Raw genomic sequence first — 24,138 nt, 5'->3', positions numbered from 1 at the left:
TGGAAACCAAGTTGTGAGGAGTACACAAAGGGCCAGATTTTCGAGTCCCATTTCAGGACCACACGGAGTCAGGAATTTGAAAATATGGCTGCTGAGTGGCGAAAGAGGAAGGCCCATCTCCATTTCTTCTGCTGCTATTTTCAGCGATGCAGGGAAGGGGGTGGGTTGGGAACCCTACAGGCTGCTGTTTAGAAGTTGCCTTCATTCTAGGAGGGAACATTTCAAAACTTCTGCAATTTTCAGCGAGGCGGCCATGTTTTGGAAGCCTGCTAAATCATACCTGCAGAGTGGAGGATTGAACTATGGATTAGAGGTGGGAAGAATATAACAGGTGAGTAAAAACTGTGTCCCTCACCACCACTCCTTTGCAGTTCACTAGGAAATGCTGTAGCCTGAATTATATCTATGTTTACTAAAGTGAGTGCTGACAATGCTGTGATTGGAAAAGGTAAGTGACCATTAAAAAATGTGGCTACCAGGCTGTTAATTGTGACAACTGTCAAGTGAAAGAACAGCATTGTAAAGTGGAAAATTCTCCAGATAAGTTAAATATATATTATTCACTGGTTAAAGTGTTATTCTACGTTGTGCAATATTGAATGATCAACCCAAATGTGAGATCCAGAGCTAATTGTTTAAACTCCATTGCTGTCATTCATTCTTCACAGAAGAGCTCAGCCATCTGTGTGGCTGTTTGAAAGTTTTAATAGATGTCTGAGATTTTGGCTGCCTTCAAAGTCAATGATGGATTCTGTACAGCAGAGTTTGTTTAGACAGCTGTCCTGGGGAATGTCAGTTTGTTTATTTTTTAACTGATTTATGAGCTTCTGAAGAGGATAATGGTTTTTGAAGTGCCTATTCAAGTGATGTCTGTTTATTTTGATAGATCTACAAGTTTTTCAACAACTTCCAAATATTACCATAGGGCTTGTGAGTTTATCTTTATAAAGTAGATAACACATGAGTGGGCTAGGGGAGATGGGGAGTGATGGGGCTGAAAGAGGTGAAAGGGTGTGAAGGGGGTAAGGGATTATGGGGCTGAGGGTGAATGGGGCTTTACATCAATCTGTAGAATTGGGCCAATATCTCTGGGAATGGAGGCAGGCCTTTTAACCTGACTGCCTCAGAATTGGCCCATGTCCGTGCCCGACTCCAGGCCATCCTTTCCTCCAAGAGCTGAAAATCCTGCCTGGTCAGAAGCAGGGAAAATTCCCTATCCCCAATTCCTGCATCCATGATAAAAAATGACCCAAATAGTCTGCAAAGGGATATAGATAGGTTAAGTGAGTGGGCAAAAATTTGGCAGATGGAGTGTAATGTGAGAAAAAGTGAGTTGTCCGTTTTGATGGAAAGAATAGAAATGCAGAATATTATTTAAATGAAGAGAGACTGCAGAATGCTGCAGTATGGAAGGATCTGGGTATCCTCGTATATGAATCACAAAAAAGTTAGCATGTAGGTGCAGCATGTAATTAGGAAGGCAAATGGAATGTTAGCCTTTATTGCAAGGGGGATGGAGTATAAAATTATGGAAATTCTTGTTACGATTATACAGGGCATTTATGAGATCACACCTAGAGTACAGTTTTGGTCTCCTTACTTAATGAGGGATCTACTTGCATTGGAAGCTGTTTAGAAAAGGCTCACTAGGCTGGTTCCTGGGATGAACAGATTGTCTAAATAGGAAAGGTTGAGTAAGTTGGATCTATACTCATTGGAATTTAAAAGAATGAGATGTGATCTTATGGAAAAATAAAAGATTCTGAAGTGAGTTTACAGAGTACATACTGAGATGATGTTTCCCCTTTTGGGGGAAGCTAGAACTAGGGAGCACAGTTTCCAAATAAGGGGTCTCCCATTTAAATTAGAGATTAGGAGAAATTTCTTCTCTGAGGGCCATTAATCTTTGGAATTCACTATCCCAGAGAGCAATAGAGTCTGGGTCACTGACTATACTCAAAGTTGAGTAAGACAGATTTTTGATCTACAAGGGAATCAAAGGTTTTGGGGGGTGCAGGGGCATGGGGGCAGACAGAAAAGTGAAGTTAAGGCCATGATTGGATTAGCCATGATCTTGCTGAATGGCAGAGAGGCCTCGCATGCCAAAGGGCCTACTCCTCCTATTTCTTAGGTTCCTATTGTTATTTTCTCGAACCGCTGCAGTGCATGTGGTTAAGATACACCCACAATGCTGTGAGGAAGGGAGTTCCTAGATTTTGACCCAGCAACAGTGTGGGGACCTGGTGTTCTGAGTGTGCAAGCCTGTGTGTCCTGAGTGTGCAAGACTGGGTGCTGTGTGTGTGCAAGCCTGGGTGTGCTGAGTGTGCAAGCCTGTGTGTTCCGAATGTGCAAGTCTGCGTGTTCTGGGTGTGGAAGCCTGCATGTTCTGAGTGAGCAAACCAGTGTGCTCCGAGTGCCTAAACGTGACTGCGCTGAGTGTGCAAGTCTGGATGTTCCAAGTTGAAAGGCCAGGTGTGGTGCATGTGCAAGCCTGAGTGTGTCAAGTGCGCAAGCCTGCGCGTTCCAAGTTGCAAGGTCAGGTGTGCCAAGTGTGCAAGCTTAAATGTTCCAAGTGTGCAAGCATGCATGTCCCGAGTGTTCTTGCCTGGGCGTGCCAAGTGTGCAAATCTGAGTGTTCCAAGTTGCAAGGCCAGGTGTGCCAAGTGTGCAAAGCTGGGTGTTCTTTGTTGCGAGGCTGAGTGTGCTCAGTGTGTAAGCTGATTGATTGGCAAGTGGACTCTGATTGACAGAGACTGCTCCATTTCGAAGGTGAATTTCAGTGCAGGATGGAGCCCATTAAGACATGTAAGGAAATTATTACTTGCAGCCGCATTCAAATGAACTCCCCTTCCTTGACATACTAGTTGATAAATCTGCCAGGGGGTTCTCTACCATGATATAACACAAGCCTTCCTTCACTGGTTAATATACGCGTTAGGATTCTTACAGTTCCACAAGCTATAAGATTGGCCATATCAGCAACCTTGTAAACAGGGCCCTAGCGATTTGCTCACCATGCAAGCTTGATCCTGAAATAGGGGGCATCAAAGACATCCTGCAGGATAATGGCTGCCCTGATCAGATCATTTCACACTGTATTGATGAACGGGCCTAAGGCCACCACTTTCGGTCCTGAAAAGTGCCCAGTCTACCCCAGGTTACTCTTTAAGGGCAAGGTATCTCAAAAATTTGAGCAACACATTGCTAGCTGTTTTATGTTGCTGCTATGCAGTAGCAACACGAGTGGTATTCACCATTAACAGGATGCTGCCGTCAAGCCAAAAGGACGTTCTGCCTATCACACAAATGAGTAACGTAGCATATGAATTTCTGTGCCAGTGTGATGCTAAGTATGTAGGCTGCACATCCCAAAGGCTGGCAGATCATATCAAACAGCATGTCCCTTCACTGTTCACAATGGGCAAGATACAGGCTGTACCCAACCAGCCCATGTTTGCAAAACTCAAAACATAGTGGTTAACATTAAATGTGATTCCACAATTGGACAACATTTGTTAAATAATCCTCAGCGTGCTAAGAATTATGCTTACAACCAATTTAAGATTGTCAATCGGGCTCGCAGTGTGGTGCATTTGTGTGTACCGAAGCTATGTATATTAATACACAGAGACCTGTTCTTTGCAGAAAGAAAGAAGTTTCAGCTAAACAAAATAAGTGACAGCCATTCACTGGTTCATTCCGCAGGGCAATATCTTGACCAATCAGAGTCAAGCTGCCTGGTTTAAATTTTGAACAATGCTTGGCAGTTAACTGTCAGTCACTATCAACTGGTGCATTTTCCATGGCAACACCTCTACCAATCAGAGTTCACTTGCCAACCAATCAGCACTCTCTTCTCATACAGTATTAATTGTTGTTCCCTTTACATTTACTATTTCGAATTGACCTGATGAGTGCAAGATGACAAGCATTGACAAAAAAGTCTATTTTTTAAGCAATACTCAAGTTCTATACTACCAAACGACATTGGGATTTGCAGTATCTTGCTGTGCACAAATTAGCTGCAGTGTTTCTTACTTTACAACAGGGGCTGCACTTCAAAAGTACTTCATGGCTGTAAAGCATGTTGGGATGTTCTGAAGTAATGAGGGACAATAGATGAATGCAAGTTTTTTTCTTGGTTGATTCTGAGATAAGTATGCTGATTGGAATTGCTTGCTGTCAGACATTACTTGATCAGAAAAAAATGTTGTGTGACATTACACATTGCATCAGTAACAATGCCATTTGGTTTAATATTAATTTTATATAATTTCATGCAAATGTTTTAAATCCAATTGGAACCCTAATATCATAAGAATAATAATAATATAGAAATAGGGGCAGGAGGGCCATATGGCTCCTACAGCCATTAGATGAAGGAAGGGCTGATCTTCGATCTCAACCCCAATTTCCTGCCTGATCCCCAAATCCCTTGGAATCCAGAAGAAATGTCCATCTCAGCCTTGAAAAACTCAACGTATGAGCTTCCAGACTCCCTGGAGGAGCCGAGAATCCCAACCTTTCAGTGAAGAAACCATTTGCAAATGTAATATTCTTTGTACTTTATTTTTTTAAAAAAACAAATGATTAATCAAAAAAGGAAAGTAATTTAGAAAGTGAGGGAGTATAAATCCAACTGAGGGAGTAGACAATGAATTGGTTAAGGCTGCTGACGGGCGATAGGACCGCGCGGAAGCCAGGTCGGGTCCAGCTCGGGGCTGGTGTGTGAAGTGAGGAAGAGGAGGAAGCGAATGTTGAGCGGGCGAGCGCGCGATGCCTAATCTGTCCATCAATCAGAGCGGAACGGGCAGAGCAGCAGCAGGCAGGAGGAGGCAGGACAACTTCCTCACAACCAGCAGTTGTTAGAAACAGTATTGAAAAGCTGGGAGCATGTCAGTGCTGGCGCTGCAGGAATATGAATTCGAGAGACAGTTCAACGAGAGAGAAGCCATTCAATGGATGCAGGAAAACTGGTGAGTGATGCTTGCTAGAAGAAGACTTGCTGCAGAAAAGATGTATTTGCATTTTTCCTCCCGCTCCATTGTGGTATTTCTAGATAACGCCAAATTATGCTTTGTTTAATGGCTCTTTATATTTAAAAGGAAATCTGTTCAGGTACTGCTAATTTAATCCTGCCTCTGCCTTTCCCCTTCCTTATGTTGCAAGCAGTCTGTCTACTTGCTGCTGGAGGTTGCGAGAAGCACTTGTGTCGGCCACTTCGCCGGCTGCCTATCAGCAATTCTTTTCCGGCTTTCTGGATCCCTTCCCATCCTTTCATACACAGTCACTGGTTCACCACCGACATATCGGCTACTTTATGTTGGATAATAAAGATCAGACCTTTGTGGGCCGGGTAAATCTTTTGAAAAGCAGCTGTCTTTCGGCTATGTTTTTTGTTAGTCCAAATCTGAGGGAACCTTATTTCGCTACAAATTTACAGAAAATCCTTGAGCAGACATTGAAACACGTGCAGACAGCCCGGCGCGAACCGCCCCCTACTTGCTGAAGCAGGCATTCACGTCAGATCCATTTTATGCAGGAACGGTACAAAAATAAATCAAAGGCACGACTTTACACTAAACAGATGCAATTAAGCCATTGACGCTTAATCATTTGCCACGGGTAACGATCCTACGGGAAATATTGACTTTCCATGGCTTGCTAACAACAGATGTCAGTCCAGTATTTGTATCCAAAGTGTGTGTGTGGAGGAATGCATTTGGAATACTAAACCCACTGATGATTTTGGGCTAGTGTCGAAGTTCTTCACTTCTGTAACGAATATGAACTGCCTATTTATGTTTTTTTGTCGCTTATATCAATTTCGTGATTGATCCAATTTAAATGAATTACATTCCCAGTCCCATAGAAAGGGTTGCACTAGCTGAGGCAGCAGAAATGATATAATGAAGTAATATTTCAGTCTGCTTAAATGAGTTGCCAAAGTGTTAGAAGAGTTGTAGATGGCCTTTGTCTGTAAATGTTATTTTTATAAAAAATGTAACTACCTCTTAGTCTGTTTCCATTATAGCTGGCATGAAGCAATATTCTAGTGTCATGGATTATGCCTAGGTATAAGTATGACCTTGTTGGCAAAATCTACTTTCCTTTAAGCAAAATTCTTTCCATGTCCTTATAATATTACTGTGTCTGCTGGAATTGAGAATATATATTTGTTTACTTTCATATATAATGAGCCCTTACACATACACATAACAAAAGTGAAGCTAATAAAAACAAAGTGCTGGACATGCTCAGCAGGTCTGGCAGCTTCTGGAGAGAAAAACAGAGTTAATGTTTCGAGGAAAGTGAACCTTATGGTTTTGAAAATAGGAACCCTCTCCTCCACACTTCCTTTTAATTCTGCATATGTGGTTATTCCACACAGTTGCAAAAATGGACGCTCTATTCATGGGGATGGGTGTGAACATTTAGGGCAGTACTTTGATTTATAAATTAAATGTACACACACACAGGCATGACTTGTATTGATGCATCAAAGTGTGATGTTGTGGTTGGATATTGTGTAAAATGACTCTTGCTCCCTTTGAATAAAATGAGTTGCTTAACATTTTATCACAGAATGCCTCTAAATATTAAGAGTTTCATATTTGGCCATTCATTAATCTGTGCATATTTATCTCTTGAATTGCTCAGGGTCGGCATTACACAAAATAGTACATTCAGATTTTAGAACAAGGAAAAGTAAATTTTGCCTGTGAATTTTAATTTGCAAGCAGAATAAAATCATGTTTTCGTAATGACCTCCAACAATGTTTTTTGGTAAATAAATGACCCTGCTATATGTAAGAACATATTGCTAACAATGTAGGGGAGGGTTCTAATGATTTTAGTGTGTAGTGTAGGATAGAACTTAACATGCAGTGGGGACGTATAAAGATTCTGTCATCGGATGTGACTAGGATAATTTTTTTTCTTATTTATGGGAGTTGACGTTAATTCTGCTGCCATACAAGTCCTGGGGGAGTACTTAAAGAAAAGTGTTCAAAGCAAGCAGGTAAAATAAATGAAAATGTCACTCAAAGGTTTTGCAGTCTTATGATTAGGATTCAGACCCTGATAAGATCTCCTTTTCTATGTTTGTTTTTGAGCCTGGTGCGAACAACCTATAATAAGTCAGTTTCTGCAATGATTGCGACTTTGTTATTTTTGTTTAAAACGTGATTGCTGCAAATGATGAAGAGGGATAATATCAGCATGATTTATTTTAACTCATTTGAGCAAAGTGATTCCTGTTGCAGTCCAGCACTGCCCTGCCTCACAGTTCAATCTTCCCTGCACTCCTAACATTCACTGAATACAAACCTGTTGTTCCTGTGCTGTGCCTGAAACTGTAGCTGCAGTGAATTCTGTGAGATCTTTTGATCATGAGAAATACCTTAGTTTCTCACTTAAGGTAGAAGGGTGCTTTAGTATTTTGAGTCTTTCATCCTTGGTGAAGAGCATTGCCAAGGCTCCCTTTGTGGTAGTAGGCTTTCTGCTGCAAAAAATAAAATTCTGCAGCTTAAAGTTTTTTTTAAAAATATTGTAGTTGAGAATATTCTTGTGAGATTAGCAATTAATATTGGAACTAAATATATCCCTCTAATCATTGATCCACATTAGCTCTTGGTCCACCACCTCTTAAAATTTAGAATTGTTATCCTTATGTTCAGATCTCTCTCCAAGGCCTTCCCCTTCCCTACCTCTAACTCCCTTCAGCCTCACAACCCTCCAAGAATTCATGTATACCTTTTGTGCCTCCCTGGCTTCCTTCACCCCACCATTGGCAGATGTGCCCTTCAGCTGCCCAGGTCCTAAGCACTGCCAATCCCTCCCTGAATCTCTTCTCTTTTTGATGCTCCTTAATAGCTACCCCTTTGAGTAAGCTTTTAGTAACTTGCCCTAAAATCTCCTCCTTTGTCTTAGTGTCAGATTCTGCCTGGTCATGCTCCTGTGAAGCACCCTGGGGCTATGTCAAAGGCACTCTATAAATGTAAGCGATAATTGAAATGGGTTTTATTATTACAGTAGTTTTCTACTTAGTATACACAAGAAACATCTGATTGTGACTGGATCCTTCCAGGGAAGAATACTTCATCTTTCGTGTTGCCTGTAGCTTAGAAAATAGGTGAACATATGCAGCGTTCTTTGTTGTGAAATTAATGAATGGGAAGTAGGTAATCTAATAACTTCGTACAGTTTTCTTTGAGGGTAAACTAGCAGTTGATGACATACCTGTTAAAAGCCCAGCATTATTTTTCTTACATAATGTTTTAATGGAAGCATTCATATGTGCATTTTTAGCAAAGCTCTTCATGGTGAAGTATGACTAATATATAAACTGAAACAAAAATAAATTTAGCCACTCATTAGAGGGGAGAAATTCTACATGAAAGCAAAGTTCTAGGTTATTTTGTTTTGCAGTCCTTTCATTTTGTAGCTGTCTCAGCCATGTGCTATAAGCACTTAGTGTTACCCTGTTTAACTGAGATCAACTGACCAATACTGATCATCTTATGATGTCTTCTGACAGAAAACTGGCCAATCAAAAAGCAGGAGCCCTGTTCTGACTGCTCCAACCTCATCTGCATGAGGTTACATCACAGGAGGCTCGTCTGATTCCGGCAGTTAAATGTCATGCAATTATGTTCAGAAAACTTTCTACACATTGCCTTGGCACAGTTTAACTTGTCTCCAGATTAACTGTTTCAGTCCTGAAATGACCGAAAAGCATTTATTTTAACTAATTTCTGACAGGCTAGCCTTATACAAATGTATATGTACAAATGCAAGTAGAGTAAAACTACAGTCTGATCTGGAAAATTCTAATTATAGCTTTGGTATTTTCCTATGGTAGAAAAAGAGAGTTATAGGTGTCAGCTGTGGCTTAGTTCATAGCACCCTCGCCTTTGAATCAGAGGGTTGTGGGTTCATGTCCCACTCCCAGAAACCAAGAAATGTGAATGTACTCGAAAGAGTTGCAATCTGTGACTGTTGATAACTCGAAAAGAGTATCAGCAGTGTGCTAACGTCTGTTGCCATTGGTATAGAAAAAGAGAGTTATAAGGAGTGTTTCCAGTGCAGAAACAAGTCTGCTGGTAATGTGAGCTCGTAAAAGTGTCTGTAGATGTTACCATCCAAACAGGACACTTTGTTATACATGCAAAACAATCTTAAATTTTGAGTGCTGCAGAAATGCAACCTGAAACTGATGAGCACATTCCACCCTGCAAAGTCCGTGGCCCAAACAGCAGTTAAACTTTTGAATAACCACAGGCTATGTTTACTTGTAACAATTAAGACTGGCCTTGCATATACGCTAACAGTTTTCCCATGGTGTTGTTCACAGTCTGGGCACACTGGGCAGGTGATGAATTTACCACTGCCGTCCTGCCTGAAAACTGGTTAGACAGCCATTAGAAATTTAGGAGTGTGCCCAGTCGATGTCCACTGCCAGACTGATGCAATTTTCAGACAGGCCTGTAAATGGGTGAGTAGTGTGCCGATATTGAATTTGGGGGGGGGGGGGGGGGGGGGGGGCGTCCTTAACTCTGCAATTCAGAGCCCTACTCTGGTCATAATTCTCAGGTACTAATGGGTGGAGTGTGTGCCATGCACAAACTGCCCAGCTATACAAGTTGTTGAGTGACCTAATCAATGATCCTTAAAGTGACTGTTAAAGACTGCTCAATAAAATGGCCAGGAAGCTTTTTCTTGTGGGCTGAGGAGAGCCTTCAGGGCCTTCTCCCCCCGCCCCCTACTGGATTTGTTGGCTGGCTCAGTAGGGGAACTGGCCACTTTCCCACATTACTAGAACAGGTGAGGTGCAGCAAGGTGACTGTAGTTCATTATGTCAATGAGGTTTGGGTGCCACTGCCATAACTGGGTGGGCAGTGTAGCTACTGCACTAACTTGGTGCTTACTGTGGGTGCTGATTGAAAATAGTCTCCCAGTTTGCTAACAATGGGGTGTTATTAATAAGGTTATGGAAAATGTTGCAGGAAGTGTGCACTATGTTCAAGATTTCTAATCTATTGGATGTTCTGCTTTACATTCTAGTATGTGTCCAGTACACTCTGGGTGTTAATGCTTTGAAAAAGGAAACCATATAGTGACTGGAGTTCACACTTGGCAGCAGTTATAATTGCTCTCTGATCACTTGGGTTTCTTACTTGGGCAGTGCCCTTAAAGGGAACAGTTAAATATCACAACCATGCTCAGGATTTACGTTACATATAAGAAGAATCACAGGATATCCGAGATTGGTAAACTTTCCTGAGGTCATGAGAGATGGTATAAATAGTGGCGGTGTAATGTGCTGGCTGAGATTCTGGAGGTGACAGGCAGCATGGCGTGGGATCGTGCTATCTACTGACACTGATTGTGATCAGGTCTGTTAAACCTATTGGTGTTATGGAGATAAATTTTATAAACTTCACTCAAATTTAGATTTAACATGAACTACAGGATCATATTTTTATTTGCTCTATTGCAATTGATTGTTACAGTGCTGTTTGTGCTCCTTTATTTTTGCCATTACAGCATAGGTGTGTTTTCTGCTTTTAAAGGAGCTACTGACTGTTACATTGTTCTGTACATCTACTACAATACGGGCACAGGAAGTGTTATGCTGAAGATGTTCTGAAATACTCCATTCCTTAGCCATTGAGTCCATCCATCTTCCTGGCAACTGTTTGATGCTGAACTAGATTGTTTACACCCTCTGTGACATATTTGACCCCAAGATAAGCTTCCTACCACACATCCGCGCCATCACTAAGATCGACTATTTCTATGTCCGTAATATCCACCACTGTAACATGGCTAGATTCTGCCCCTACCTCAGCTCATCTGCTGCTGAAACCATCATCTATGCCTTTGTTACATACCTCTAGACTTGACTATTCTGCTGCACTCCTGTCTGGCCTCCCATGTTCTGTCTTACGTAAACTGGAGGTCATCCAAAACTCTGCTGACCATATCCTAGCTCGCACCAAATCCCTTTCATCCACCAACCCTGTACTTGATGACTTATGGTGGTTTCAGTTGAAGCAGCACTTTGCTTTTAAAATTCTGATCTTTGTTTCAAATTCCTCCATGGCCTGGCCCCTTTCTTTCTCTGCAATCTTCTCCAGCCGTATACTCTCAAACATATCTGTGCTCCAGTTCTGGCCTCTTGAGCATCCCTAACTTTAGTCACTCCTCTGTTGGTGGCTGTGCCTTCATCAGACATTGCTCTAAGTTCCAGAATTCCCTTCTAAATCTCTCTGCCTTGCTTCCTCACTCCTTCAAAATGCTCCTTAAAATCTATCTCTTTACCAAGCTTTTAGTCATCTGCCTTAATATATCCTTAGGTGGCTTAGTGTCAAATTTTGCTTGGTGATGCTCCTGTGAAGCACCTTGGCACATTTTACTATGTTCGAAGCTCTATATATAAATACACATTGTCCGGGTCATTTTCATTTCTGGTCAGTTTCACCACCACACATGGGAAATATTTATAAGCAGCAGTTGCAGGAGTTTCTGAGGCCACAGGTGACTGACGGTGGCAGTACTAAAGAGATGCAAACAACTGTTTGACCTTCCTGAAATAGTTGTTGCACTGAATACAGTTTAAATGGTGCCTTTGTAATTGGCACATATGATGATGGTGAATGATTATCACCATTTTCCTGATGTATACATTTTCCAGGATAAGCTGGGTTAGTGTAAGTGGCACCAGTTTGAGGGGCTAACTGGCTTACTCCCGTACCTGATTGGTGGGGTGTGTATATAAATTCAAGCCATTTTTCGTTGGCTAGTACTGGTAAAATATACTATCATCTCTCTGGAAGGCACTATTTTAAAAATAAAATAAATTGACCAAACATAAACCTAACCCATCTAATATTGCCTACCCACCTCCATGTCTGCTTTTTGACAAAATATGATAAATTGTCTTAGCTGTTCCAAATGTTGACTAGAAATGGTTTAAAATTCGTGCTGGCCAGAACGGTCACTCCTGCAGACTGTTCGGTTCTCCCCAGTTTCAAAATATTGATCTTGGTAAGGTACCAGTAACTTTACACAACTCAAAATCAAGGATTATATTGACCCTGAAATTATACCATGGGATACCAGTTTGTAAATGCTTACAGTGTCCATTTGAAATTCCCTTTCTGTTGTTTCACCAGTGTTATTTTAAAAATGTGTTCCTCTCTGTTGCTCAGGAGAGACATGGTCATTCCAGGTGGATGTGTTGAATATTTATATCATGGTCTGGTTTGAGGGTCTTTTTTAATTATAGGAGGAATTTCTTCACTCAGAAGGTCATTAGTGTTTCAAATTTTCTTCCAGTGTCATGGAAACTGGGTCATTGAGCATATTTAATGTTGAGTTAGACAGATTTTTGATCAATACGATGGTCATGGGTTATGCGGGGGACCATCAGGAAAGCGGAGATAAGGCCATGGTCAGATCAGCCATTATCTTATTGAATTGTGGAGCAGGATTGATAGGCTGAATGGCTTACTCCTGCTCTTATTTCTTAGGCCAGAATTTTGACCTTGATGGACGGGTGGGCCCCACCGGCTCGATGGCGGGCGGGCAGCCGAACTCCACCGCTGAATTGGGGCCGGCCGCCATTTTACGTGGGCGGGCCTATTAAGGCCCACCCAGCGGTCTGTGTGCAGGGGGGTGGAGGGATTCTCCATCTGTCAAAATGCACTCTTTCGCGCATGCCCGTGAAAGAGCGCACAGCTCCCTGAGACTAAGTGCTGTCTTAGGGAGAGCGCTGAATGTTTTAAAAACTTTAAAAATAAAGAAAGAAAAACATGTCCCCCTCATGTGACACTGTCACACGAGATGGGACATGTTAATAAATATGAGTGAAACTTTCATAAACTTTTTAAAAACTGAGATGAAACCTCATCCCGCCAGTGGATGAGGTTTTATCTTTTATCAGAAGCCCGTTGGGGCTCCTGGCCTGCCCGCCAACCTTAAGGTTGGATGGGCAGGTCTTTCAATGAGCTTAATGATCCTGTCAATGGCCTCAATTGGCCATTGACAGTTTGGCGGGCGAGCAGCTGATTTCACAGTCCGCCCGCCTTCCTAAAAATTTAAATGGACCGGGATGAGGTCAGGGGTTCCTTCCGACGTCATCCGTGTCATTTTCCTGTCGGCGAGAGGGCCCCACCCCCAAATCGCCAATGGGAAAATTCTGGCCTTAGTTTCTCATTGTTATACTGATTTGACTACTGATTATGATGCAGTAAACTGCAGTGATCACACTCCTTAATCCTTCAGTATGGACATCATTGCACCTCAGTTGAGCGCAGTATTGTGGCTGGTGGTGTCCATCACGCCACTGGTTACCAGTTATAAACTAATACAAAGCAGAATTAGCTGGCAGCTCAAACCCCACAGTAACTAGATTTCTTTCTGCTGCTCTTTTCCAAAAATGGGTCCCTGTGTATCTTCCCCAAGTAGCCTTCATGTATGAGCCTGGATGTGAGGCTGTTCTGTTGTTTGAGTCAATTTGTTCTCACCTGTGCTCTTTCAAAAAAGGTTGCTGGATTGCATTGAGCAAAAGCCCTGATGGAGAAAGAGCGGTAAGAAGACAGCAGCAGGGAAACACGAGCATAGACCAATGGAGCAGATGGGTGAGAGGGAGGAACAATGGAGCAATAAAGAAAGGCAGAGTAACAGGTAAAGTTCAGGAGCAGTAGACAGTCTGAGACACAGGATGGCGATGATCATAAAACAGATCTTAACAAGTTTTCTTAAATCCTCAAATCTTAATTGCCTAGTAACAAAAAGCACTCCTTCCTCAGCCTCAAGTCTCATACCATGCCCAAGTGATGGAGATGGAAATATACAATTTAAGGGTGACAATTGCAAGACTTGATGAAAAGCAAATTATTAATTTCAGGTCAGTACAGATAACACAAGGTACCCATAAACAGTACCATGATAAGCCAAAATAAAAGCAAAATACTGCGGATGTTGCAAATCTGAAATAAAACAGAAAGCGCTGGAAAAACTCAGCAGGCCTGGCAGCATCTGGGGAGAGAGAAACAGTTAACAGATGCTGCCAGATCTGCTGAGTTCTTCCAGCATTTTCTGCTTTTATACTATAATAAGCCAAGTAGTTTGCTCTAAATGTTTTAAGCTTTTCAGATTCCATAAACATTTATGCATTAAATCATAGTTAAAAAAGCTGCAAAATTATACATAAATTATTTTTATTAATGCATTTATGTGTAGAGTTTGATATGAACTTGCGTTCTTTTCAGTGAAACAAATCCAAGGGTACATAGAAAAATTGTGCACAATGTTTGGTGTGCTTTCAACTATTGAAACTTGTGCTGTAGTCAACAAACCCTGTGCCATAATCACTGCTTTTTTTGAGACTGACCATCAGTCTAAATTCATCGCAAACCAGTGAAAAGCTATTGCAAAGCTCTTTTAAGTTCTGCTTCACTGTGTGTGACAAGCATTGCATTGTCAGTGAAAGGTTGATCAACTGATGCTTAATTTTATTTTTTAATCTTGGTTGTGGATTGTTAGAGTTTTCCATTTCATCTTGTATAGAGTAATACAGTTCAGCATTAGATGAGAAAGCATGGTCAAGCAATGAGAAGGTATATACCGAAGAGTGTTGGGGCCAAAACACATCTCTGTTTGACACCACTACTGACTTCAAAACTGTCAGTTTAATTACAATCGTACTGGATTGTAGGCTTGGCATCATTGTTGAAGGATCAAAGCAGACTAAGGAGAACTTCATAGTGATCAACTCTCTCCAGCCATTGGATATGGCCCTTTCTGCTGATCAGGTCAAAAGCCTTTGTAGGAGCTATAAAAGCCCTGGAAAGGGAAGGATGGTTTTTGATTATATGAGTATGTATACTATAAATATCTGGTAAATTAGACCAATGATCTGATTGAGGGCAATCATTACTGTTGCTAAACAGAGGTAAGACCACTAGGTGTACATCCAAGTAGTGTGTGTTAAATTTGGTTGGGTTGTGGTGTGCAGTGCAGTCAGGGCAATATATAAGAGCAGAAAGCATGGGCAGAATTTTGCTGTCGGTGAGTAGGGGGCGGGGCCCGCTCACCAACGCGTAAAATGATGCGGGATGATGGGATGGGGGGGGGGACCCCCGACGTCATCCCGCCCCATTTAAATTTTCAGGAAGGCGGGGGCACAGCAAAATCAGCTGCGGGCCCGCCGACCTGTCAATGGCCAGTTGAGGCCATTCACAGGATCAATTATACAATTAAAGGACCTACCCGTCCAACCCTAAGGTTGGCTGGTCAGCCAGGAGCCCCAGCGGCAAATAGATAAAACATGAAACCTCATCCACCGGCGGGATGAGGTCTCATGCAGGGTTTTTAAAAGGTTAATAAACTTATTATGTAAATTATGAACATGTCCCATCTCATGTGACATTGTCACATGAGGGGGACATGCTAAGGAATTTTTTTTTTCTATTTTTAATATTTTTAAAAGTGTCAGCGATCTCCCTGAGGCTGCAGTTAGCCTCAGGGAGATGTGCGCTTTTTCGTGCGCATGCGTGAAAGAGCGCACACTCGCTTTTAGGGAATCCCCCGCCCGCACAGGAAGCGCATAGTGCTTCCTGCCGGACGTCATGCTGGGCGGGCCTTAATTGGCCTGCCCACGTAAAATGGCGGTGCGGCCTGCCCCTCTGGCGGGGATCGGCTCACCGCCCGCCAGAGATTGGGTCGGGCACGAAAATTCTGCCCCATGTGTTTAGTGAGTCATCAAATACAGAAAATTACTGTTGATATGGAACCTGTGAAATCCATTTGCAGACCTGAAAGTGTCCGACAAACATACAAATTAGGAGCAGGAGTGGGCTTGTGGGTGTACCTTCGCCACATCAACAGCAGTAGTTTATGAAGACAGCACACCATCATCTTCTCAAGGGAAACTAAGGATGCGCAATAAGTGTGAGCCTTGCTAGTGACACCCATAGCCCAAGTACAATTTTTAAAAAAATGTTGTTTACTTTGACTTAAATAGGGGAAGAGAGGAAGTTATCTAGAAGTAATTAAATGCGGTGATTTTGATATGATTAAATAGTAAAGCGAAACTAGCCACTGGCAGGTGGGTTGATCACCAGAAGAGACAAATCTAAAGCAATCGGCAGATGAACTAGACGGAGATGAAGAAAAGTTGTTTTCTTCATTAAGCGAGCTGTAATTGAATGTACTACCTTCAAATGTGCTGGAAGCAAATTAAGTAGTAACTTTACAAAGGGAATTGGATATAAACTTGAAAAGAAAACTTACAGGGAACGGGACTAATTGGACAGCTTGAACAAACACGATAAGTGCAATGGCCTCCTTCTGTGCTAAGTGATTCTGTGTCAGTACCTGATCACAAACTGGAGAAGAATAGCTGGTCAGAGTAGCTCTAACATGTTCCATAATGCAATGCTGACAGATTATCAGGGAATTGCTTTTCAAACTTGCACTCACATTTAATAAGGCATCCTTGACTCTACAGTGAAGAACAGTGTATGGAAGATGCTGCTAAGTCTCATTGTCTTTCCCCTGCTCTCTGGTAACATGTTTCAGAGGTTGACAATTACATTGGAGGGTTTGAGAAGCACATTTATCTTTAATTCCTCTTTTCAGCTGCTGTGGGAATCTAATGGATGGATGCAACTGCGGCGAGTAGCAGTTGAGTTCATATTGTCAGCAAAACTTAGACAGGCAAAAGACATTTGATATAGTAACTGCAGGTTAACTTCCATTATAGCTTAGTGAGTTTGCTCTTTCAATGACTGTTATGAGTGATGTAGACTTGCTACTGTAATGCACAATTAAAAAGACTCTTGCGGGGTGAGTTCTTCCATGACCACTGACCTGCTGCTTCCTCCCCACCCCTTTTCTGTTCTTTAGTGGAAGCAGAATTTGCACATAAGTAGAGCTGCACAGATTCCTTAAGAACATAAGAAATAGGAGCAGGAGCAGACTGTTCAGTCCCTTGAGCCTGCTGCACCATTCAGTATGATCATGGCTGACCTACCTCAACTTCCCCTTCTGCACACTCCCCAAAATTATATTGATCTCTGTCTTGAATATACTCAACGACTAAGCATCTACAGTGCTCTGGAATAAAGAGTCTAAAGACTCTCAATCTTTTAAATAAAGAAATTCATCCTCATCTCAGTCCTAAATGGCTGACCCCTTATTCTCACCCAGTGATTCCCCAGTCAGAGGAAGAAACCTTCCAGCATCTACCCTGGTCAAGCCCTTTAAGATTTTTGTACGTTTCAATGTGATTACCACTCATTTTCCTGAACACAATAGACCTTGTCTACTCTATTTCTCTTCATAAGACAATCTCCCTCCAGACAATCTCCCTCCAACCCAGGTATCAGTCTAGTGAATCTTTGTTGCACTTCCCTTAAGGCAAGTATATCCTTCCTTGGGTAAGGAGACCAAAACTATACATAATACTGTAGGTGTGGCCTCATCAGTGCCCTGTATAATTGTATAAGACTCCTCTATTCTTGTACTCCAATTCTTTTGTAATAAATGCTAACATACCTTTTGCTCTCCTCATTGCTTGCTGTGCCTGCAAGTTAACTTTGTGAATTGTATACAAGGACACCCAGGTCTCTCTGAATACCAATAATTTCCAGTTTCTCAATTTAAAACTATATATCCAACTTCTCTATTTTCATTTCCAAAGTGCATAACTTCATACTTATCCATGTTATATTCTATGTGTCATGTTCTTGCCTACTCAGTCAACTTGCCTATATTCCTTTACAACTTCTTTGTATCCTCCTCACAACTTACTTTCCTTCCCAACTTGTGTGGCATTTTATTGAAATGTTTTTTAGGTGTCCAAATACATTCCAACCACTGGTTTACCCCCTATCTCCTTTGCTAGCTACACCATGTTATGAACATGGACTTTACAATGTTTTAAAATGTCTCCTTTGACTTAACGTGAAGCAGAACTTTCTCGAAAGGCCCATGTCACCTAATTGCCATGGGAGAAGAAACTCAAACAGAAACCTATTGAGATATCAAGTTATAGGTTGCACACCTGGGACATTACTTTTTGAGGCAGGGAGAGAGAGACAACGCAACCACTGCTGAATGGGGAAGCAAAACAACTACCACTGTGTGAAGCAGAGAAGGATTGTTTTATTAACAACCAAGCAGGATGCTTGAGAGAGTGGGCTTTCTGTTTGAAATGACTGGAACAGAACTGATGGGTCTTTTAGAGATTTAAAGAACAAGGAGTCACCGAAGTAGGTCTTACTGGTAGAAGTCGGATCTGGAAGATTCAGGAATGATTTTCAAAAGATGTGAGAAGTTTTGACCTAGTGCAGCAGAGAAAGGTGAGCCTGCTGGAGAGCCAGGAGTAACTTTGGACTAGTTCTCGTAATGCTACACATCTGCCAGAAGTGCAGCACACAGTGAAAGAGATTGTTAGTCAGTTAATGTGAAAGTATCTTTTCCTTTAACTTGGTGTATTAGTTGCCAGTTAATTAATGTTTGACTTATGTTGATTTTAATTGTTTTGTTCAATAAAAATCTTAAAATGTGAAACCTTGTCCTTTGATTTACTTTGTTGGTCACTGGGAAATCCATCTCTTTTTGCAAGTTATTGGTCTCTAAGGGGATCGTAACACAACGACAAAAATATAACAGATTTGTCAAACGTGATTTCCCTTTATGGTTCAGCAGCTCTGCCCACTTTTATTATCATTTTCTAAGTTCCTTGTTACCACATTCCTAGTAACTGCTAGTAGCATTTTCCCAACTACTGATGTCAGGCTTTGGCTTGTAGTTCCCTGTTTTCTCTCCCTCCTTTCTTGAGTAGCGGGGTTACATTTGCTACTTTCTAGTACAAAACTGGTCTGTTCTCCAATTTTAATTTTGCCCATAAGTGTGGTTACAAGTTGGTATCAGTTGGGCATTTGGTTCCTGTGGCTTATGTTGCCAGTTTCTCCCATTAAGTGCATTAAGTTAGGAAGGATGTCAATGTCATGGAAAGGGTATAGAAGAGAAAAACTGACTAAGATGATAGGCTTTGTTATGAGGAAAAAGTAAAAGAAAGTGGATTCTTTTCTTTGAGGAGAAACCTGAGAGTTGCTGGAAATTGAGGGTTTTGTTGAGTTACATAGGGACAAAAAAAACTCTTTGGTGAATAAGTTAGTAAATAGAGGGCATAAATTTAAGATCGTCATCAAAAGAGCAACAATGGAAGTTAGAATTAAAATTTTTTTTTGCAGAGGGTTGTTGGAACTTAAATATCTTATTTGAAAAATGTGGTGGGAACAGAATTCATAATAACTGCTGAAGAGGAAATGGATAAATATTTTGAGGTAAAAATAGTATACGGAGAGGATAGGGGAATAGGGATAAGTAAGTACGATTCCAAAGTTGGTTCTAGTCAGATATGGGAAGTCCAATTCGAGGCAACTCTCAACGGTTTTCTTGAGTAGTTTTCAAAAAATATCTAATTTGTTTGTGTTAAATTGAACTCAAGTCTGTACAATGGAGAATAAGCAGCTGTTCTGTGAGTAAGTTATTTTCTTGAACATCTGAGCTAAGTCATACTAAGGTATAAGCAAAATATTGGGGATGGTGGAAATCAGAAACAACTCTGAAAAAGGGTCATACGGACTCGAAACGTTAACTCGTGTTTCTTTCTCCACAGATGCTGCTAGACCTGAGTTTTTCCATCATTTTCTGTTGTTGTTTCATACTAAGGTATCTTCAGTTTAATCTCCTGTCTGTGCTGACATGATTAATCTCAGGTGGCACAATTGATGCTGGCACCCCTGGGTTAAGGAGGCAAACATCAGTGAGGGTCCCTACTCTCAACTTGGAACCCATAACCTTTTCTGGATGGGAACATTTATGAATGTTGGTTGAGGATAGGCTCAGACTGGCCTGTGATGCTCCCCACAGTCCTGCAGATTGCTGAAATGCTTGGGATTTCCAAATCAAGTACGACTATTTGGTCAAGGTACCCAAGGGTGCTTCATACCCAATCAACACTGGGTTTGCCCTCGTCATTGTTATCTACTTGGTGTAAGTACATTTGTATTTATCTGATGGAGATATATTTGACCTTGGATGTGATGGTCCTGCAGTTGGAAAGCACTTTTCTGGGCTTGGACAAAATATGAAAGGAAGCTCGCAGTGGAAGCAGTAAGATTCATTACTTTCACTAAAGGAACAGGACTGGGTAGCAAATTGAAACAGTTCAAATTGTACCTGATCCATTGGGAGGAGTCGACTTGTGGACTCACATAACACATCATTGTTCCATAGTTCTTGTTTGTACAAGCCGATTGGGTTCTGAGAACAGATTGCAACCTTGAAGTAAACCCTTGGTATCAATTGTGGTATTTGTTTTATCTAGTATTTTGCAATTTTGTGCTTGTGCCAGTAAAGTTGGTCATGTCGTTTGACCTTGACACACTATGATTAGTGATTGTGCCATGATTATTTCAGACTTGAGCATTATGGCTAAAGTAGTGCATTTCCATTTATACAGTGGAGAGCAGATAATTTACTTCTTTATGGGTTTCAGCTTAAGTTTCTCTCTTCAGAAACCCACAACATGAGGGAAAGTCATTCAGTCCATCAAACCGTTTTCTTGCTCAAACACTACAACTTAATACCACATTGTGAATTCCACCCAGCACATTTAACCTTCTGACCACCTTTTTGCCATCCGTACTTATTCAAGAGATTAAAGCAGCAGTGTGATTCGATATTGTGTTTCTGACAGAATTGCTATGTAAAGGATTAGATCTACAATTTAAAAATAGCAACAATAAAATATATTGTGGTTGTTTGTGGATTTCTACGAAGCTTAGCATCTCTGTCCCTCACACTCTGTCATGCACACACGCATGCTTGAGTACTCTCTCTCTCTCTCTCTCTCTCTCTCTCTCTCTCACACACACACACACACACACACACACAAAAAGTGTCTTGACACAGTAACTGCATTTAAAATCATTTTGGGGTTCTAGCATGGAATCTGGTTTGACTGTCTTGTCCCTAGTAGATATGTGCTAATAGCACAAAAATGGCATTATATTGACAAGTTGAAAAGATACCTGGTTTAAGGAATGAAAAAATCCTAGTAATGCAAGAAATAGTATATTGTGAGCCTATGCGGAGACTACCTGAAACTGATGATGTTTGTCATAAGTAGGTGTGTTTAAGTCCTCAACACTGAGTGAGAAACCCCACCCAAATTGATTAGGAGGGAGGGGAAAACATAAATTCCACTATTGCTGCATTTTACAACAAGGCGCTTCACTGTCATACCCCTTGTACAGTAAGTATTTGACCTTGTACAAGACATGAAACGAAAGAGTATCTTTTAAAGTAATGTTTCTAAACATCTAAGCAACAAGGAAGCCATCTAGGAAGAGGATTTACGGTTTCAACATATCCAAATGTATTTTAATTATACAGGCCCATATTTCGTTGTCATACCCCAGTGGTACAGAAGAAAATCCTGTGTGGTACTACACCATACGTCCCAGGAAGATTCCTATAGACTTTCTATCCAGAGTTGCTGCTGGCTTGGTAGATATCGATTAGCTTTGGTGCCTGTGCAAGGGAGATATTTGTACCCCTGCTGGTAGACGGAAAGTTATAAATGTGAGTTGGCTGTGGCACCCCTGCATAGTCTCCTGACACTCACCATACCTACAGAGATAACATATTGAAGGGTGTCGATGATTCAGAGTGGTGCCTCAGCGCAAGTCAGGAGATGAGAGAAAATTTGATAAGGAAAATTAATAGCACTATTATAAACCACTGTCTGATGCTATGTCAGCAAATGTTGATGTGTTTGATGCTTCTGTTCACTTTTTTCCCCCCAAAGGGATGGGCATATTCAGCTGGCATCTTGACATTAATACCTTTATGTACATGTTTTTAAATATATAATTTATAATGTGGCGTTCATGACCTATGTTATTGCAAATTACCAGTTGATGATGTGTATGCTCTATTTATAGTCCACTTATTCTTTGATTTAGAAATAGTTGCGTTAGAAGCAGTTCAGGGAAGGTTTAACAGATCGACACAGCAATGGGCTCTGAAGAAGACTCATACGGACTCAAAATGTTAATTCTTCTGTTTTTCTCTTCCACAGATGGTGCCAGACTTGCTGAGCTTTTCCAGCAGTTTTTGTTTTTATTTCAGGACTGGGCGATTTGTCTTATGAGGAAAGGTTGGACAGGTTAGGTTTGTAACCACTGGAGTTTAGAACAGTAAGAGATGACTTGATTGAAACCTTTTAGACCCAGAGGGGTCTTGACAGGGTGGATGTGGAGAGGATGTTTCCTTTTGTGGGAAAATCTAGAACTAGGGGTCACTGTTTTAAAATAAGGGGTCGCTCATTTAAGACAGATGAAGAGAGAATTTTTCTCTGAGGGTCGTGAGTCTTTGGAACCCTTTCTCGAAAGGCGGTGGAAGCAGAGCTTTTGAATATTTTTAAAGCAGAGCTAGATAGATTCTTGATTAACAAGGCAGGGGGTGAAAGGTTATCGGGGGTAGGCAGGAATGTGGTGTTGATCATATTGAATGGCGGAGCAGGCTCGAAGGGTCGAGTAGCCCACTCCTGCTCCTAATTCATATGTTCATATGCAGTTCGTATGATTTTACCTCTTAAAATGAATAATACCAGCAAACCCCCTCAAACTTTAAAAAGCAAATGAAAAGGATATCATTTGATGACCACAGCTGATATTAATTGCTGTGCAAGCCAAATCCCACAGGGAAAATTGGCTTACAAGCCACAACTTTTTTATTGTATTCTGATAACGAGAAGATGATGTACCAATCTCAGCAGTAAGAGGTCTAGTAACACTTTTGGATGTTTAAAATTAAAAGCAAATGTTTTATTAACAAGAAAAGAAAACTTAAGCACACAAGATTACAGTTACAGAATTAAGGTTAGTCTTGCAAAACATTCCCCAAACACTCTACTTGGCCAAACCCAAAAGTAAACACTTTCCAGGCAACACTCCCTTATAGATATTTAAATATGAAATTCAATAATATTACAGAAGGCAAACTGCTGTAGCTTTGATAAAGATGTATCATATGACCACTTCCACTTTCCTATGGAATCCGCTTCCGAATAAAACTGCTTGCTGCAGCCCAAGACTCCTCAACAGCTCAAATAACTCCAGCTTAACAGCTATACAGTTCTCTCTAGCTTAACTACTCAACAGCTATCCAGCTCAACAACTAAATCCAGTTATCCACCACAACTCAAATATACCCTTTTTCCCTTTCATCTCCTTTCTATTTGTTCTCAGACCTCTTTGAAACTCAAACCCTTCCAAATATAATATATTTCATGTTTCCATCATGTCTTTGCTTTTGGGTCAATAAAAATATAATATCCCCAATACTATTTACCTATAGACTCCTGCAAGATGCAAACATTTTCCCTGTTAGCTTTGACTCCTCTTTGAAATTCACACTACCTCTCGACTTATCTAAAAAATGCAAATGTTAAGTCTAACCTATTTATTTGTGTGTCAACTTAGCACCTCTACACTTATCATGTTTCCAAATAGGTTATAGATAGGTTCTTGATTGGTAAGGGGATCAAAGGTTACGGAGAGAAGGCAGGAGAATGGGGTTGAGAAACTTATCAGCCATGATTGAATGGTGGAGCAGACTCGATGGGCCAAATGCCTAATTTCTGCTCCTATGTCTTATGGTCTTAACCCCCAGACAACCTGACCCCTATCAAACTCTTGCCCAGCTTAATGAAATCACACACACACACACACACACACAGCCTTCTTTACAGAATAACATAATGTACCCCAAAATATTAAAAAAACATCCATTTCTCACAATCACCTTGCCATGTAATGCACCTTATTTTCAAATGACTGAGATATGTATTCCTTGAGGAGATGCCTCAAAGCATATTGGTCTGATGTATACAATTTTATTGCAGAATATCTTGTAATAATGCATCAATTTGCCTACATAATTCATGTTTTTCAACATAGGTCATTTCAATTAACTAACGTTCCCTTGTGCTGCTGCTAACAGTGGCTTTGACTTTGTCAGCATCATGGCACACTAAATGAGGTGGCA

At 41.1% G+C, this 24,138-nt stretch overlaps 1 protein-coding gene across 1 annotated transcript in view; it reads left to right on the top strand.

The window, feature by feature from the left end:
- Nucleotides 1-4,724: 4,724 nt before the first annotated feature.
- LOC144681043 (very long chain fatty acid elongase 6) overlaps nt 4,725-24,138 on the top strand; it is a 121,170-nt gene continuing 101,756 nt past the window's right edge. The window contains exon 1 of the mRNA XM_078542730.1: nt 4,725-4,976. Within this exon, the coding sequence (XP_078398856.1) occupies nt 4,894-4,976 (83 nt within the window). The 5' untranslated portion in view covers nt 4,725-4,893. The remainder of the gene's footprint in view (nt 4,977-24,138) is intronic.

This window comes from Cetorhinus maximus, chromosome 1 (genome assembly GCF_964194155.1).
Source record: "Cetorhinus maximus chromosome 1, sCetMax3.hap1.1, whole genome shotgun sequence".
In the NCBI taxonomy this organism is placed as follows: Eukaryota; Metazoa; Chordata; class Chondrichthyes; order Lamniformes; family Cetorhinidae; genus Cetorhinus; species Cetorhinus maximus.
Note: the sequence above shows the minus strand (reverse complement) of the source record. Positions and strands in the feature narration are given on the sequence as shown.